The sequence below is a fragment of the Lontra canadensis genome, unplaced genomic scaffold (genome assembly GCF_010015895.1).
Source record: "Lontra canadensis isolate GAN:19392208 unplaced genomic scaffold, GSC_riverotter_1.0 scaffold103, whole genome shotgun sequence".
In the NCBI taxonomy this organism is placed as follows: domain Eukaryota; kingdom Metazoa; phylum Chordata; class Mammalia; order Carnivora; family Mustelidae; genus Lontra; species Lontra canadensis.
The window spans coordinates 7,038,468-7,055,316 of NW_022631097.1; the positions used below are offsets into that span (position 1 = coordinate 7,038,468).

General features: G+C 42.0%; 1 protein-coding gene across 3 annotated transcripts in view; it reads right to left on the reverse strand.

The window, feature by feature from the left end:
- Nucleotides 1-652: 652 nt before the first annotated feature.
- The window catches only part of USP12 (ubiquitin specific peptidase 12), a 98,878-nt gene continuing 82,681 nt past the window's right edge, over nt 653-16,849 (reverse strand). For all 3 annotated transcript variants that reach the window (XM_032838281.1, XM_032838282.1, XM_032838284.1), the window contains 3 exons: nt 5,160-5,357; nt 2,503-2,581; nt 653-1,141 (listed from right to left, as the gene is read on the reverse strand). In XM_032838281.1, coding sequence (XP_032694172.1) covers nt 1,040-1,141; nt 2,503-2,581; nt 5,160-5,357 — 379 coding nt within the window. In that variant the 3' untranslated portion in view covers nt 653-1,039. The remainder of the gene's footprint in view (nt 1,142-2,502; nt 2,582-5,159; nt 5,358-16,849) is intronic.

Below are 16,849 nucleotides of genomic sequence, written 5' to 3' on the forward strand. Positions count from 1 at the left end.
GGACTGGTGAGCCCCCATGGGGCCACACCTTCCTTCATCGTTCCAATTGTGACAGGGAGTTTCTGATAGTTTTTTTATGGTACTGAGATTAAAGCTGAACAACTGATTTATAAACTCTAACAAAAGGACAAATATTAGCCAGAGATATCAGTTCCTCCTGAAAAAGATTATTTACCTCCTCTCGTCGCAAATTTTTCTTAAGGTATCCTACGACTTTAAAATAGTTTAAAATTCACCTTCAAAATAGAAACAAACAAAAGGACTAGTTAAACTGACAAAAACTAATAAAAATATGCTCAAATTTACTGACAGAATCATGGGCACTTCACAAAATACTTAAGACTCTACCAGTTTTAAGTAAAATAAATAAGAAAAAAAATTATAATTACAAAGCCAGTCTTTCCCCTTGGGGAAACAAAAAGCCACTTTTGACCAATTGTTCCCTACATATACATATACTGTATATTATTATAAGCTTCTTCAGAGAAGCAAAACATATTTGCCTTCCTGACACTGGATTCTAGTGATCTGAGTTCTGACATCAGGAAGGCAACCGCAAGTGTTGGGCCCAAATGCAGTTCTGGTTTACACTTGAAAAGACCACCGAATATTCCTTCTGTGTGGCTTCAACACGGGCAAATTTACGCAGTGTGATCTCCTTAAATGATCAATACAACCTAGCACGGATTCCTAGTCTTTCTACTGCACCCCCAAGGAGTTCAAATCATTACTGGTGCAATTAATAAAGAGAAATGCATATCAATTACTGGAAGGCTGTTTTACAAGAGGAGCTGCTATCTCTGATTTCACTTCCTTGTTGTGTGGAACTGCACAGACAGCATGATACCTGAGCAAATAAATCAACTATCATGATAGGAAGAGCGTGTTAATCCATAGTCTTTGCTTTATTGTGTGCAAAGTGTGCGACTGCCCCCTGAGCTTCCTGCATTTCTCTTGTCTTGAAAAATCAGTGCTTGATCCTTTCCAAAATAACCAGAGAAGAAATGAGGCAGAAAGTATCTCTTCATCACGGTCTCGCTCAGTCCCGAGACTGATAGAAAAGGATGTAACCAGACTCTGAGTTCTTTGAGATATCTGATGTCAACCCGTAGAATTCTTCAATAGCTTGTGCATCTATTTTCTGTGAGGCAAAATGGAAATATTAGTACGGAAATGAGCTCTACAGTCCAGTAAAGTCTTCCACATTTCTTAGAATCGTGCCTCTCATTTTCCTGTTTATAAAACAGCTCTGCACGAGAATGGCTTAAGTTAAAAAACTGATCATGCCCAGTATTGGTGAGAACGTGCAGCAAACAGGGCTCCCACACGTAGCTGACAGGAAGGCAGAATGGAACAGAGATCTTGGGGAAATGTTTAGCACTATCTTGTAAGGCTGAACACACAACTACCCTTCGATCCCGCAAGTCTAACCCTAAAGAACAGAATTACCTGACCCATATGAAACCACCAATCCCAACCATTTGTGACCTATGAAAATGGCAATTTCTTATGGTCCTACCTAACAATTACCCAAGAAAAATGAGTGCGTACGTCCAGCATTAGATAGGGGTGATCGAGGCAGTTTTATTGAGAATAGTCAGGAAGGGATAAAAAGGCAAATTTCTAACTTGTTATATTCTTACAATGAGAAATTACAGAGCAATAAAAAAGAACCACTACTATAGGCAGCAAGAATGAACTGCTAGATACAAAAGAAGTCACACTGGAGGAGTCCATTTATAGTCAAACAGAGGCAAAACTAATCATAATAATAAGTCATCAATAGTGGGTTCAGAGGACGCTGGGGAGTGGGAGGGAAAACTGTGAAGACTGACCGGGAAGAGGATATAAGGGGGCTTATCGAAAGGTGTTACAAATGTACTCTCCCTTGATCTGGAGAATGGTTACAGAGTGTGTATGTGCACATACATACGTGTGTGTGCGCAAACCCACACATAAAAAATTCAAGTGCTGGGGCACCTGGGTGGCTCAGTGGGTTAAAGCCTCTGCCTTAGGCTCAGGTCATGATCCTAGGGTCCTGGGATCGAGCCCTACATCGGGTCTCTGCTCGGCGGGGAGCCTGCTTCCTCCAATCTCTCTCTCTGCCTGCCTCTCTGCCTACTTGTGAGCTCTGTCAAATAAATAAATAAAATCTTTAAAAGAAAAAAATTCAAGTGCTGCTTTAGATCCATATACTTTCTGTATGTGTATTATAGCTCAATCATTTTTTTTAATAGACAATGAAAGAATTTTTAAAACTAGTTCTCTTGTGGAAAGCTTTTCTTTGTTTTACTCTATGCATTTTGAAGGTCACCTGACCATTCAAGCATTGGGGTTGGCTGTCGGGGAGTAAGAAGTAGGAATCCGACTACAATCTGAAAACCTCAACAATTATCCAATATTCATCACCTGTCATATGAATGAGAGGCTGGGAGAAAAAAACAGAAGAGTAAAATACACACACAACTTTGAAGAAAAATAAGAAATTCAAGAACTACTTACTTCTACAATGTCGTCATCAAACAATAACCAAAAATCATGACTCTTAACTATTGCAATATAATGTCCTCGATTGGGACCACTAAAACAAAGAGAAAGAGAAGTTTATTATATACAATGTTTATTAATACCACTCTTCTATGCCCTTGATGTCATGTTCTATAAAGGAGAATAACTGAAACCGATGAAAATACTCCTTATCTATTCCTTCCCAAAATATCAAGCTACATTGATGTGAACTGGCATTCAATTTTATAATCAAATCATTAGTACTCTACTTTGAGAGCTATAACCAGCGTTCTATTTACGAAAAGCTATACCATTAAAATTTTTGTTGTCTTTGTAATAATTTTTTAATTATAATGTTTAAAATGATTTTCAAATTTGCTTCTCTGAAAAATTTAAATATATTTTTTAGCATTTGGGAGAGAGAGAGGATCGAGGGTCAGAGCCCCCTGAGTTAAACTACAGAACATATGTAGAATTTTTTCTAAGTTTTATTCCCTTGGCCATAGTTTTTCTCTTGAGGAAAAATACCATGTGTTGCCTAAAAAAACACGTATCACATCTATAGTTCTGAAATCAAGCTTGACCATCAGAAACTTCTTTAAAAACAAATGACATTTTGCTAGTATTATTAGTGCTATTTTTAAGTACCTGGATCTTAGTCATTATAATTCTTGGAATTGCCTCTGCAGCTCATTTTAAACAAACCCGGAATTAAGAAATCTAGAAATGCATTAAAATGCAGGTGGGTTTTTTTTTGTTGGTTTTTTTTTTTTTTTCCAAAAAAATCCTTTGCTTTGTAAAGGACATGGCAAGGATTTTAACCTCTTGCAGATTAAGTATGACTCATTATAAAAGCTTCTTTATAATTCTTTAAGTTATAATTCTATTACAATTATTATATTATAGAATTTGAGATAATTTTCAACACAAAGTGCTGTTTATGGTGATCAGCAACATCAGAGAATAGAATAAGAACCCTCCCATGTGTCCCTGCCTTGGGTCCTCTGATTATTAGGTGAGACGAGTACCTCAGGTGACAAAATGACAAAAACAAGAGTACTGCTCTTTCTCCACAGAAGAAAATACCTCAGAACCTTTTTTTTTTTTTAAAGGCTTTTAATACTAGAAAAAACTTAAAAACAAACAAAAAAACCCCCAAAAACTTCCCCATTCCTATAGGATTCATCTAGAGTCTTGTGTTTTATAGTGAGAGGGTAAGAATTTTTTTTTTTTTTTTAATTTTTAAGGTGGTGAACATAAAGAAAAAATCTCAGAAAGGCTGAGGAACAGAGCCAGAGAGGAAAGGAGGCGGGTGGGCTGAGGACCCTTGGGTATGAGACTGAAAAGGGTAGCAGCCTTTTCCTCTGGCAGAGAGGCAGTCTGAAGGACAAAAGACAAATGTTCACTATAGAAACTAGTAAGAGAAGAAAGGCTGATAAACTTCACCCTGCGAGCCGTGGCTTGGGGACGTGCATCCTGAACATAAGACATGCTCCATGCAGTATGGTATGAATGCTATACTGTGTGCTAATAACGGCTGCTTGCTGTGAGGGGTCAGAAAGGCACCTACAGCCTTCTAGCCTGAGGACACCGTGAGTACAGGAGAGAACCCTCCAAGAACACCATACGGGGCCCCATATGATAATAAAAGCGGAGTTGCAGGGGTAGCGCAACCTACAGGCCTCACCCAGGAGAGGGGGCAGCTGGGAGGAGGAGGGCTGAGGAAGTTGGTTACAGTGGAGCTGGGCCCTGAGACGGGCTGAAAGGATCACACGCGCCAAGTCCGCAAGCACCTGTTGGAAATCTACTAGATGCCAGACACGCAGGAGCAGGACCACAGGAGGTGGGCAGCACAGGCTTGCTAGCAATGAGCATCATCCGCGGCAAGGATGCGGGCAAAGTAAGCCCTTTACACTCTCATATGAAACGTAACTACGAGTAAATCTGATAAGTAGAAAATAAGATTTGAAAATGTCTTTAATCTTCTGTTAATGGGCAGATCACTTCCTGTTTTAAGAAGTGCCTGTTCTGCTAGCGGAGACGGCCCTCCAAACTGATAAACACACGCCAGTACGGAGCAGGGAGTTACTGCGGGCAGGACGCATCCAGCAGCTGGGTGAACACAGAGGCGTGGCAGCAAATGGAGCAGGGCTGGATGAGAAGGGCACCCAGGACGGCTTTCAGAGAGGTCTGAGGAGGCCAGGAGGGGAAGAAGGCAGGGGGAATTGCAGTGAGAGAAGAGGAATAAGGAGTCGGGGAGGGAGCCCAGCTGTGACCAGGAATCTCAGAGCTCACGGTCTTGTGAGCAGAGCAGTTCCAGGAACACCAGCATCATCTAAGCAGAGGGAAACCTAAGAACTGTCCCTGAATTTGAAGAGGCTACGGCACAGTTAAATTAGGATGTGAAAAGGTACTATAAGGGCGTCATTATTGTTAAGAACACAGTAGCAGCAGCTAAGTGATTTGCATTCCCCCTTTAACCATAACGCCACGGCAGGCTGTTAATAGGACTGCATTTTGCATAAGAGAACGTGGACATTCAGGGGGTACCGTACGAAGCCACGCCAGCCACAAAGGGCAGGCACAGAACATCCTGCACGCCTGCCCCACGGAGAGAGACCCTGGCCCGCGCGGCCCACAGCTGCGGTTACCTTCCACAGTGAACCACCACGGCGACAAGGTCGTACATTCTGTCAGGATTGGTCGCATCACCAGAGGTGTTAAACAGACGAAGTTCTAAAGGAAACACTACCCGGTAAGACAGTTTTGTGTATCGATGCAGCTGATCCATGTATTTAAACCTCTTCAGGTGCAGAGCCAGAATCATGGGCAGTTTTTTAACTTTCATCCTATTCAAATAAACACGGAAACAAAATTTCAGGAAAGGCATTCGGACCATGTCTTTAAAAGAACGCTCAAACTTTCTGATTCCATTAACAAACAGTAACGGAAAGTGTGAGTAGCCTAGCACTGGCCACTTTTGCGTATTCCTACCCGTTATTTTTACATCAGCGAAGCAATATTCCTACCCGTTATTTTTACATCAGCGAAGCAACATTCTGAATGTCTTGCAACGATCCCACCCCACCCACCATCACCAAACAACGTAACAGGACTTTGTACTCCATACAGCTTCAAAACAGATGGATTGGCCTCAGTCCTTTGTTCAGAAATCTGTATTCTGAAATACAGGCCCCCAGTTAGCCAGGATCGGGCTAACTGCACAGGAGCAGATACGACGGGTGGAGGAAAAGCAGTTCCTCACAGCTGCTGACTCCTCTGGATGTGCGTGGGGACCGAGAGCTGCTTGCTCCATCGGTCTGTATAACTCACTAACAGGTGGAGGACAGGCGCAGTGAGAAAAGCATTACTAAAGACCATTTTGTGAAAGGTGTTTGCCAGAGGTAAATAGCTCCGGATGAAGAATGAGGACTACATGTATTCTAGAATGGGAGTTAAATGACCTGCAAATTTAGGAGATAAGTTTTTAACTGTAAAACAAATGGCCATCTTCCACATTCTAGACACTTTAGTATGCCCTTCAGTGCCACTTCTCCCTGGCACGACCTCTGCACTTCTACTTCATCTAACAGAAGTTTATTCTTCTGAAGTCTCAACTCACATTTTAACCCCTGGCATCAGTACCTCCTCCCTTCAATCCCCCATCGGCACTTCGCAGAGTCACTGTGGGCGTGTATGGTTTATTACACCATAAAATATTTAGACGACAGTGGGTCTTTCTCTTCTTCTAGGATCTGAAATCTTGACGGATAGAAAGCTTACCCCCCCCATTTTATTTCTCTATCGAACAACACGCCTGGCACATGACAGATATTTGACAAATGTAGCGGAACCGAATGTTGTATGTGTTCAATGAAGCAAAACGCTTTTCATAATTAAAAAATGAAATTTACTAAGCCAGTGTCTCTAATGAAATGAAAACAAAAATCATTTTGTAGCATTATAGTAAATCTGCATCCTACAAATCTTAAATGTGGTGGGCAGCTTATTATTCCAGAAACATTTACTATTCTACCCTGACCTCTGAAAAAGATTAGTAAGAATAAACATAAACAGATAATCATTCCTGGAAAGAAATCCAGCAGTGTAAGAGTCTTTATGGTCTTTGCCTCAGTAATCCCACTTCTAGAAGGGAATTATATCATCTCAAATACAAGACTTCTCAAAAAAAAATTTCTAGAGTTATCTTATATTGTGAAAAACTGGAAAAATCCAGGAGACAGGCGTATCACAGAGATACTGTGAGTTCAGTTTCAGACCACTACAGTTAAGTAAATATCGCAATACAGCCAGTGAAATGAAATTTTTGGTTTCCCAGTGCATACTAAAGTTAGACTTACACTATACTGTTATCTATTAAATGCACAACAGCATTATGTCTAGAAAAACAATGCAGATACGTTAATTAAATTGCTAAAAAAGGCAAACCATCATCTAAAACTTTAACAAGTCATAATCTCTTTGATGGGGACGAGGGTCCTGGCTCCCTGCTGATGGTGGCTGACTGATGAAGGCAGTGCCACTGCAGGCTGGTGGGGACTGTGGCAATTTCTTAAAAGAAGACAAGAAAGTCTGCCACATCGACTGGCTCCTTTCATGGAGGATTTCTTTGTAGCATGGGATGCTGTTTGAGTGTTTTGCCCACAGAATTTCTTTCAGAATTAGAGTCAGTCCTCTTAAACCCTGCTGCTGCTTTCTCAGCTAAGTTGATGTAAGATTCTAAATCCTTTGTGGTCACTGCAACAGTCTTCACGGCATCTCCACCAGGAGCAGATTCCAGCTCAAGAATCCACTTTCTTGGGGACACCTGGGTGGCTCAGTGGGTTAGGGCCTCTGCCTTCGGCTCAGGTCATGATCCCAGGGACTTGGGATCGAGCCCCGCGTCGGGCTCTCTGCTCAGCAGGGAGCCTGCTTCCTCCTCTCTCTCTCTGCCTGCGTCTCTGCCTACTTGTGATCTGTCAAATAAATAAATAAAATCTTTAAAAAAAAAAAAAAAGAATCCATTTTCTTGGCTCATCCACAAGAAGCAGCTCCTCATCCGCTCAAGTCTGATCATGAGACGGCAATAGTGCGGTCCCATCTTCCTGCCCCACTTCTAACTCCAGTTCTCTTGCTGTTTCCACCACCTCTGCGGTGACTGTCTCCGTGGACGCCCTGAACCCCTCCAAGTCCTCAGGGACAGTGGGAACTAACTTCTTCCAAACGCCAAACAAATGTGGATATTTTGACCTCTTCCGATTGTTCTTAATAGTATCCCATTCCAGGAAGGATTCAATGGACTTTGCCTGGATCCATCAGAGGAATCACTTTCTAGACAGCTAGAGCCTTATGAAATGTATTTCTTAAAGAATAAGACTGGAAAGTCAAGATGACTCCTTGATCTGTGGGCTAGGCAACGGATTCCATGTCAACAGCCATGAAAACACTCATCTCATTGCACATCTCCATCAGAGCTCTTGGGAGACCAGGCGCAGTATCAGTGAGTGAGCAGCAGTATTTGAAAGAATTTTTTTTCTGAGCAGCAGGTCTTAAACAGTGGGCTTCAAATATTCAGTAATGTTGTAAACAGATGTGCTGTCACCCAGGCTTCACTGTTCCATTTCTACAGCACAGGCAGAGTAGGTTTAGAGTAATTCTGAAGGGCCCTAGGATTTTCGGAATGGTCAGTGAGCCCCGGCTTCAGGTGAAGTCACCAGCTGCTTTAGCCCCTAACGTGAGAGTCAGCCTGTCCTCTGAAGCTGTGGAGCCAGCACTGACTTCTCCTCTCTAGCTCTGAAAGTCCTCAACGGCATTTTCTTCCAGTGGAAGGCTGTCTTGTCTACACTGGAAACCTGCTGTGGTGTGCAGCCGCTTTCATCGCTGTGGTAGCTGGACCTTCTGGAGAACTCGCCGCAGCTTCTTCCCCAGCCCTTGCTGCTTCACGTTGTACTTTCTGTTACGGAGCTGGTTCTTTCCTTCAACCTCAGGGACCGGCCTCTGCAGCTTCAGACTTTCCTCTGCAGCTTCCTCACCTCTCTCAGCCCTCCCAGAATCACAGAGACCTAGGGCCTTGCTCGGGGTCAGGCTTTGGCTTAAGGGAATGCTGGGGCTGGTTTGCTCTTCTCTCCAGACCACTCGAACTTTCTCCGTATCAGCAACAGAACTGTTTTCACTTTCTTATCATTTATATGCTCACAGGAGTAGCACTTTTAATGTCCTTCAAGACTGTTTCCTTTGCACTCCCGACCTGGCTGATGTTTGGCACAAAAAACCTAGCTTTTAGTCTACGCTGGCTTTCAATATGCCTTCCTCCCTAATCTTAACCATTTCTAGCTTTTGATTCAAAGTGAGAGACATGTGACTTTTCCTTTCACTTGAGTACTTAGAGGCCACTGTAGGGCTACTAACTGGCCTCATTTCAACTTCGTTGTGTCTCAGGGAACAGAGGGGCCAGAGGAGAGGAGAAGAGGTGGGGGAATGGCCAGTGGACAGAGCAGTCAGGACACAGACATGTATCAGGTAAGCTCATCATCTTATATGGCATGGTCTATGGTACCCCCAACAATTACAAGAGTGACATCAAAGATCACTGATCACAGATCACTGTAACAAATGTAATAATGAAAAAGTCAGAAATACCATAGGAATGACCAAAATATGACATAGAGATGTGAAATCAGCAAATGCCATCAGAAAAGAGGCATTACTAGACTTGCTTATCTCAGGGATGCCATAAACCTTCAACTTATTAAAAAAAAAAAATGCAGTATCTGTGAAGCACAATAGAGCAAGATATGCCTGTACCTACACCCACCTTACACAAGCCCCTTTATGCAAAAGGGAACCATCACCAACTCATTTTTATTTCTTTTCAGTGTTCCAGCATTCATTGCTTATGAACTACACCCAGTGCTCCATGCAGTATGTGCCTTCCATAATACCCACCACCAGGCTCATCCAACCCCCCACCCTCCTCCCCTCCAAAACTCTCAGTTTGTTTCTCAGAGTCCAGTCTCTCATGGTTTGTCTCCCCCCACTCCGATTTCCCCCCACTCACTTCTCCTCCCCATCTCCCATCTCCTCCATGTTATTCCTTATGCTCCACAAGTAAGTGAAACCATATGACACTTGACTCTCTCTGCTTGACTTATTTCACTCAGCATAATCTCTTCCAGTCCTGTCCATGTTGATACAAAAGTTGGGTATTCATCTTTTCTGATGGAGGCATAATACTCCATAGTATATATGGACCACATCTTCTTTATCCATTCATCTGTTGGAAGGGCATCTTGGTTCTTTCCACAGTTTAGTGACTGTGAGTGTGGTGGAATTATGGACATTGGGGAGGGTATGTGCTATGGTGAGTGCTGTGAAATGTGTAAACCTGGCAATTCACAGACCTGCACCCCTGGGGATAAAAATATATGCTTATAAAAAATTAAAAAACTAATAAAAATTTAATAAAATAAAGAACAGTTCCATCACACACACAAAAAAAAGAAAGAAAGAAAGAAATTAAAAATAGAGCTTCCCTATGACCCTGCAATTGCACTACTGGCTATTTACCCCAAAGACACAGATGTCATGAAAAGAAGAGCCATCTGTACCCCAATGTTCATATCACCAACTCATTTTTGAGGCCAGCATGAACCTGACACCAAAACCTGACAGAGGTTTAAGAAAATTACAGACTAATGATACCCCTCATGATATTTCAAAGATATGAAAATCAAGAGAACATTATCGAACTGAACCCAACAACATATAAACCTCAGTCGGTGATGACACAATAGTTCTAAATGCAATGATGTTTTTTCCTCAGGTTCTTTCTAAAGACCAATAACTGTAAAAATGGAAAGATTTCTTTATATTCTTAAATTAGCAAAGTAATAATAATAAATACGTAAGGGGCATCTTAAAATAATAGATAGCATCCTTCTCCTCCTGAAGAAAAGAAACCTTGCCTCCACTTAAATTTTACAGAAATTTTACATCTTGGCAGAAAACGTATGCGTATCAGCAATGTGATTTTTTAAAAACAAGCATGTCCTCTTCCAACCTAATCCAAATATTTTTCTAGAAAACCAGGGATAGGCAGACTTATTTTCTTGGCAAAAATGCACTGCCCACGTTATATACCAGGTCACAAATCAAACCACTGTAAAAAAGAGGCAGCAGCCACATCCTTCCTATTCAGGGTTTTATTAGCCAGAAGCAGACCCTGACCAGAGTGAGCCAAGAAGGAAAGGGAAGAAGCCAGCTAAAGATTCAGTCTCTGGAAAAGTCGCACAGAGGGCAGCTTCAGCTCTGAGCTCTGAATTTCACTACTCTGCACAGACAGCAAGGTAACTGGGCTTTCAAACTCTCATCTCCAACCACTGGTCAAAGGCCACCGGGGGAAAGAAACTCTTGGGAGCTTCCTTCAGCAGCAGACCAAGGAGAGTCCCCCGGAGAGGAGCCAGAGTGAGAGCATCCTACAGGAGTTGGGGCGCTGGAGAATGGGCACTGTCTGCCACCATTCCTGGACCGGAATTCCAGCCACTCCACTGAGGCAACAGACGGCCCCAGGAACGCAGGTACCAGGTTCCAAAGCTGTCTGCTGTTTTGATTTTTCACCCCTCCCCCCCGGTCAAGAAAAGCCAGAAACCACTCTTTAAAAGTACATTTTCCCATCTGTATAAGCCCTGTGAGCCCAGCAAAGAGGGCTGTACTGTGAATGTGGGCCAAAGGGCACTAATAGGCAAACTCTGCCAGAGAGAAATTTAATATCCTAGCACAAGCACCTAAGAACTTAATAAAATTCTGTTGGCAGAGAAGTCTTTCTTTTTTTTGAAGATTTTTATTTATTTGGCAGAGAAAGAGAGAAGAGGGAGGGGAGCAGCAAAGTGAGAGGGAAAAGCAGGTTCCCCGCTGAGCAGGGGGTTGAGGGGGCAATCACAGGACCCTGGGATCATGACCTGAGCCAAAGGCAGACACTTAACTGCCTGAGCCACCCAGGCGCCCCAGCAGAGAAGTTCTGACCACACAGAAGAGTTTAGTAGTTGTACACACATGAAATCCCATTATTCTCATATACTGTCCCATCCAGAAGGCCTACCTGGGGTAGGCAGGCTAAGGAGTTAGAGGGGAACAGAGGCTAGACTACAGGTGAGGAAGACACCAGATGACTGAGTTGTCAGCACTGAGAGGAAAGTCAGCCCCTGAAAGTCCCAAGAACATCCCATGTTCAAAACCTAATGTGATGGTACTAGGAGGTAGGGCCTCAGGAGATGCTTAGGTCATGAGGTTGGAGCCCTATGGAATGGAACTGGTATCCTTATAACAGAGACCCTAGACAGTCTGCCAGCATCCTTCCAGCACGTGAGGATGCGGTGTGAGAAGGTACCTTCGAGGAAGCAGGAAGAGGGTCCTCACGGGCACAGGGCATGCTGGCGCCTTGATTTGGGACTGCTAGCCCCCAGAACTCTAAGGACACCCCTGCTGCTTATAACGCACCCAGTCTATGGTATCCTGTTACAGCAGGGTACATGCCAGGAGTGACTGGGCATGTGGCCACGACAAGGCTGCCAACATGACACTAGCCGTGACCAGGACCTGCACATGGAAGAATCGGATACGGAGCTGGTTGTGAAAATGGAGCAAAATGGAAGAATTTGCCCTCAGAAACAGGAAGGAACCTCAATGACTAGACCAGAGGAGACGGGAGACAGAGGCCATGACACCTCGATGCTGCTGACCTGGGCACCGCACGGGTCTTCCCCGATGCCTCACACGGCCGGCCCCAGGCCTGGAAGTGAGGAGTGAAGAGAGGAAGGACGCGTAGCAGAGAACCAGTAGGCCGGCTCAGCCCCCGGTTCAGCCGCTCACTGAACCCTGCTCTAAGGCAGAGAGGAGTGACAGCAGAGGGGCTTCAAAAACATCCCCCACCAGCCCCACGCCCAGAGGACAGGAAAACACCTGGAAGCAAAGCCATCTGAATCCTAATCCTCCTAGCATTCCAGTTCCCTGGGGGGAAAGCACTTTGCTTTTCCCCAGGGGCTTTATCCTCCCACTGGGTACCAGCTTCTGGCTGTTCACCTACGTCTGCCAAGCCTGTGTATACAGCAGTATACAGTTCAACAGGTGGGCCATGTAAAAGGAGTCCCTGTGCAGATAAATTCTGCATAAAGCCAGATAAAAAGGTAAATTTCTCCTATTCTGTGAGTCTTCTCAGAGTCTGTAATATGAAGCATGAATAAATAATGAAGAGGAAATTTTATTATAGAGCGAATTCATTTGATCATGGAATACTTCTTTTATGGTAACATCTCCCAAAATCATTCTTCAGGATTCCAAGACTGAAACCTTTGGTTTTGAAGAACACATTGTCTGCATATACGAACATATAGTCTGAATGAAAGCCACATCACATGCTTTTTTCTACTGTGGTTAAAAAACACATAACATAAACTTTACCATCTTAACCCTTTCTAAAGATATAGTATAGCAGTGTTTCCAATTAGCACCATTTCTGTGCAACAGATCTCTAAAACTTTCTCATCTTGCACACTGAAACTCTACACCCACTGAACAACTCTCCTTTGCCCCTCCCCCAAGACCCTGGCAACCAACATTTTACTTGTTGCTAAAAATGTGACTACTTAGAGTCCTCATATAACTGAAGTCATCCAGAAATTGTCTTTTTGTGATTACAATGTGTCTTTTTGGCTTTTGTGATTAGCTTATTTCACTTAGCATAATACACTCAAGATCCACCCACACTGTGGTATAACCAAATGTCCTCCTGCTTTAAGGCAAAATAATATCCACTATATGTCCATCCCACATGTTCTTTATCCATTCATCTGTTGATGGACATTTAAGTTGTTTCCACCTCTTTGTTAATGTGAACACTACAGCCATAAACAAAGGAGTACATATAATCTCTTTGATACACTGTTTTCAAATTCTTTTGGGTGTGTATCTAGAATCAAGAATACTGGGTCATATGGTAATTCTGTTTTTAGTATTCTGAGGAACCTCCATACTGTTTTCCAAAGCAGCTGCACCACTTTACCTTCCTACCAACAGTGTACAAGGTTCCAATTTCTCCCCGTTACCAACACTTATTTTCTTTTTCCAATCTGACCATCCTAACAAGTGTGAGGGGATACCTCACTGTGATTCTGATTTGCAGTTCCCTGATGATCTGTGACGCTAAGTGTCTTTTCATATGCTTGTTGGCCATTTGTTTATCTTCTTTGGAGAATATTCAAGTTCCTTGTCCGTTTTTTTTTTAAGATTTTATTTATTTGAAAGAAATCACAAGTAGGCAGAGAGGCAGGAAGAAAGGGGTGGGGAAGCAGGCTCCCTGCTGAGCAGAGAGCCAGATGCGGGGCTCCATCCCAAGACTCTGGGATCATGACCTGAGCGGAAGGCAGAGGCTTTAACCCACTGAGCCACCCAGGCGCTCCTCCTTGTCCATTTTTAAATTGGGTCATTGGTTTATGTGGGTTATATAGGAGATCTTCATGTATTCTGGATATTAACCTCTTATCGCATAGTGGTTTTCAAGTATTTTCTCCCATTCATGGTGTTTCACTCCATTTATTGTTTCTTTTGTTATGCATAAGTTTTTGAGTTTTTTACAGTCCCGCCTATTTTTGCCTTTGTTGCTTATGCTTTCGGTGTCCTATTTAAGAAACGATTACCAAATTCAATGTCATGAAGATTTTCTCATGTGTTTCTTTTTTAAGGAGGTTTATGGTTGTGGCCTTACGTTTAGGTCTTTAATCCATTTTGAATTAAGTTCTGTATATGGTATAAGGGTCCAACTTCATTCTTTTGCATATGGATATCCAGTGTTCCCAAAATATGTGTTGAAGAGGCTGTACTTTATCTATTTGTAGCACTGGCACTCTTAGAGATCATCTGACTATATAAATGAGGATTTACTGCTGGGCTCTCTATTCTATACTACTGGCCTACAAGTCTGTCTTTATTGCTACTACCACACTGCTTTGATTACTGTAGCTCTATAATATGTTTTGAAGTTAAAAAGTATAAGGTCTCCAGCTTTTTCTTTTGAGATTGTTTTGGCTTTAAGAGTCCTTTAAGAGTTCCCATATGAATTTTGGATTTTTTTTTTTCCTATGTCATCAGAAAACTCAATTGAGACTTTGGTAGGCATTAAACTGAATCTGCGGACTGCTTTGGGTAGTATGACCATTTTAACATTAAGTCTTGCAATTCACAAACACAGAGTATCTTTCCATTTATTTTTTATCTTCTTTAATTTCTTTTAGCAATATCTTATAGTTTTTTAGCGCGTAAGTCTTTGGCCTCCTTCGTTAAATCAATTTCTATTTTATTCTTTTTTGATACTACTATAAATGGGATTATATTGTTAATTTTCTTTTCAGATTGTTCAGATTGTACACTTAACTATTCAAGTTAGTGTACAGAAATGCAACAGACTTTCATGTGCTGATTTTGTATCTGCACCTCTGCTGAACTTACTAGTTCTAACAAGGCTTTTTGTTGTTGTTGTTGTTTATTCTTTAGGGTTTTCCGTGTACAAGATCATATTATCTGTGAACGGAGAAAATTTAACTTCTTTTCCCATCTGGATGTCTTTCTTTTCTTTTTCTTGCCTAATTGCTCTAGGACTTCCGACACTATGTAGAATAAAAGTGGCAAGAGTAGGCATCCTTGTCTTATTCCTGATCCAAGAGGACAAGCTCTTCAATTTTTCACCGCTGAGTATGTTAGCTGTGGGCTTGTCACAGAGGGCCTTCATTATGTTGAGGTATGTTCTTTCTATCCCTAGCCTGTTGAGTGTTTTTTATCATAGACAGGTGTTGAATTCTGTCAAATGCCTTTTCTTTATCCACTGAGGTGATCGTGTGGTTTTCGTCCTTCAAACAGACTGAAACCTTTTGTTTAGTTATTTATTTGAAAGACAGAATGTGTGCAAGCAGGAAGGGGGATAGGAGAGGGAGAGAGGAATCCCAAGCAGACTCCACGTGGGGGCTCAGTCTCACAACCCTGCTATCAAGACCTGAGCTGAAATCAAGAGTCAGACTCCTAACCAACTGAGCCACCCAGGCACCCCCAGACTGAAACATTTTAATGTCAAAATGATTTTTGTTTAATAAGAATGATGATCTGCATATCCACTATCTTATTCTGTTATTCTAAGACTAGAAACTTCAGACTTTTACAGCTGGAAGGGATCTTAGATAGCAACTAATCAAGTGAGACCCAAAAGGTTAAATGACTTGCCCAATATCACAATGGAAGTTATCAGAAGGGCTGACACCAGATCCTAGTAGAAAATAATTTCTGTACTGCTATCTTTCCATAAACCCCCACACAATTTATTCTATAGAAACAGCCTAAAACCTGTGAGAAAATGTGTGCATGCGTAGAGGTATACATACAAAATATGTTTATCAAAGCCTTATAGCAGTGAAAACAGGGAACAATCTAAACTATTAGATTTAGAAACGCAGTAGATTATGGCATGCCCATTTAAAAAGTACTATGCAGCACCTCTGAGGAATGATGTAAAAGTATACTTTCACTGACACGTCTGTAATTTATTAAGGGAAAAAAATTATAAAAACTGTACACAGAATTCAATTCCATTTCAAGAATTACATATGTACACACATACACTCTTTAAAAATCTAGGATACACACAAAAATGTTAACAGTGCTTTTATAAATAACGATTCTTAACTGATTTATACTTAATCTGTTTTCTAATTTCTTGACAGAGTATATATATTTCCCATGCATTTTAATAAAAGATCTACTACTATATTAAAATCACATGGATGTCTTCAAAACAAACAGCTGGAGTTGCTGGACAATTTCTAATTACTCATGTCTGGCTATTTGTCATTCTGGATGAAGATCAGCTTATGCTCACAGATGCACTTACCTCCATGGAGCCAAAAAAGTTTGTCATTGCACTCCTCTTAGCTACATTTAGTCCTCAACTCTATCTTCCTTAACCAACAGTCTTAGGCACCTTCTACAACATTTTCAGGGTTAATCTAATTTATCAACCCCCATGACATAACCAAACTTAGGGGAGGTACTCTAATCGTCTTCACTAATAGAAGGGGACAATGAGTACTCTGTTTTGATTACTTGGGCCCATCACCTAAAAATATCTCCCTTCCTAATAGATACATGTGTCCAAAATACAGACAAAAGTACAGTCATTTAAAAATCTAAGTTCTTCTTCCTTTCATGAACGTTTCAGTGTAACCATTTAGGTAAGTAGGGCCTTTAGGGTAGACATCTGGGCAGACAGGGGAGAGGAGAAGACTGAGCAGAGCAGACAGCATGT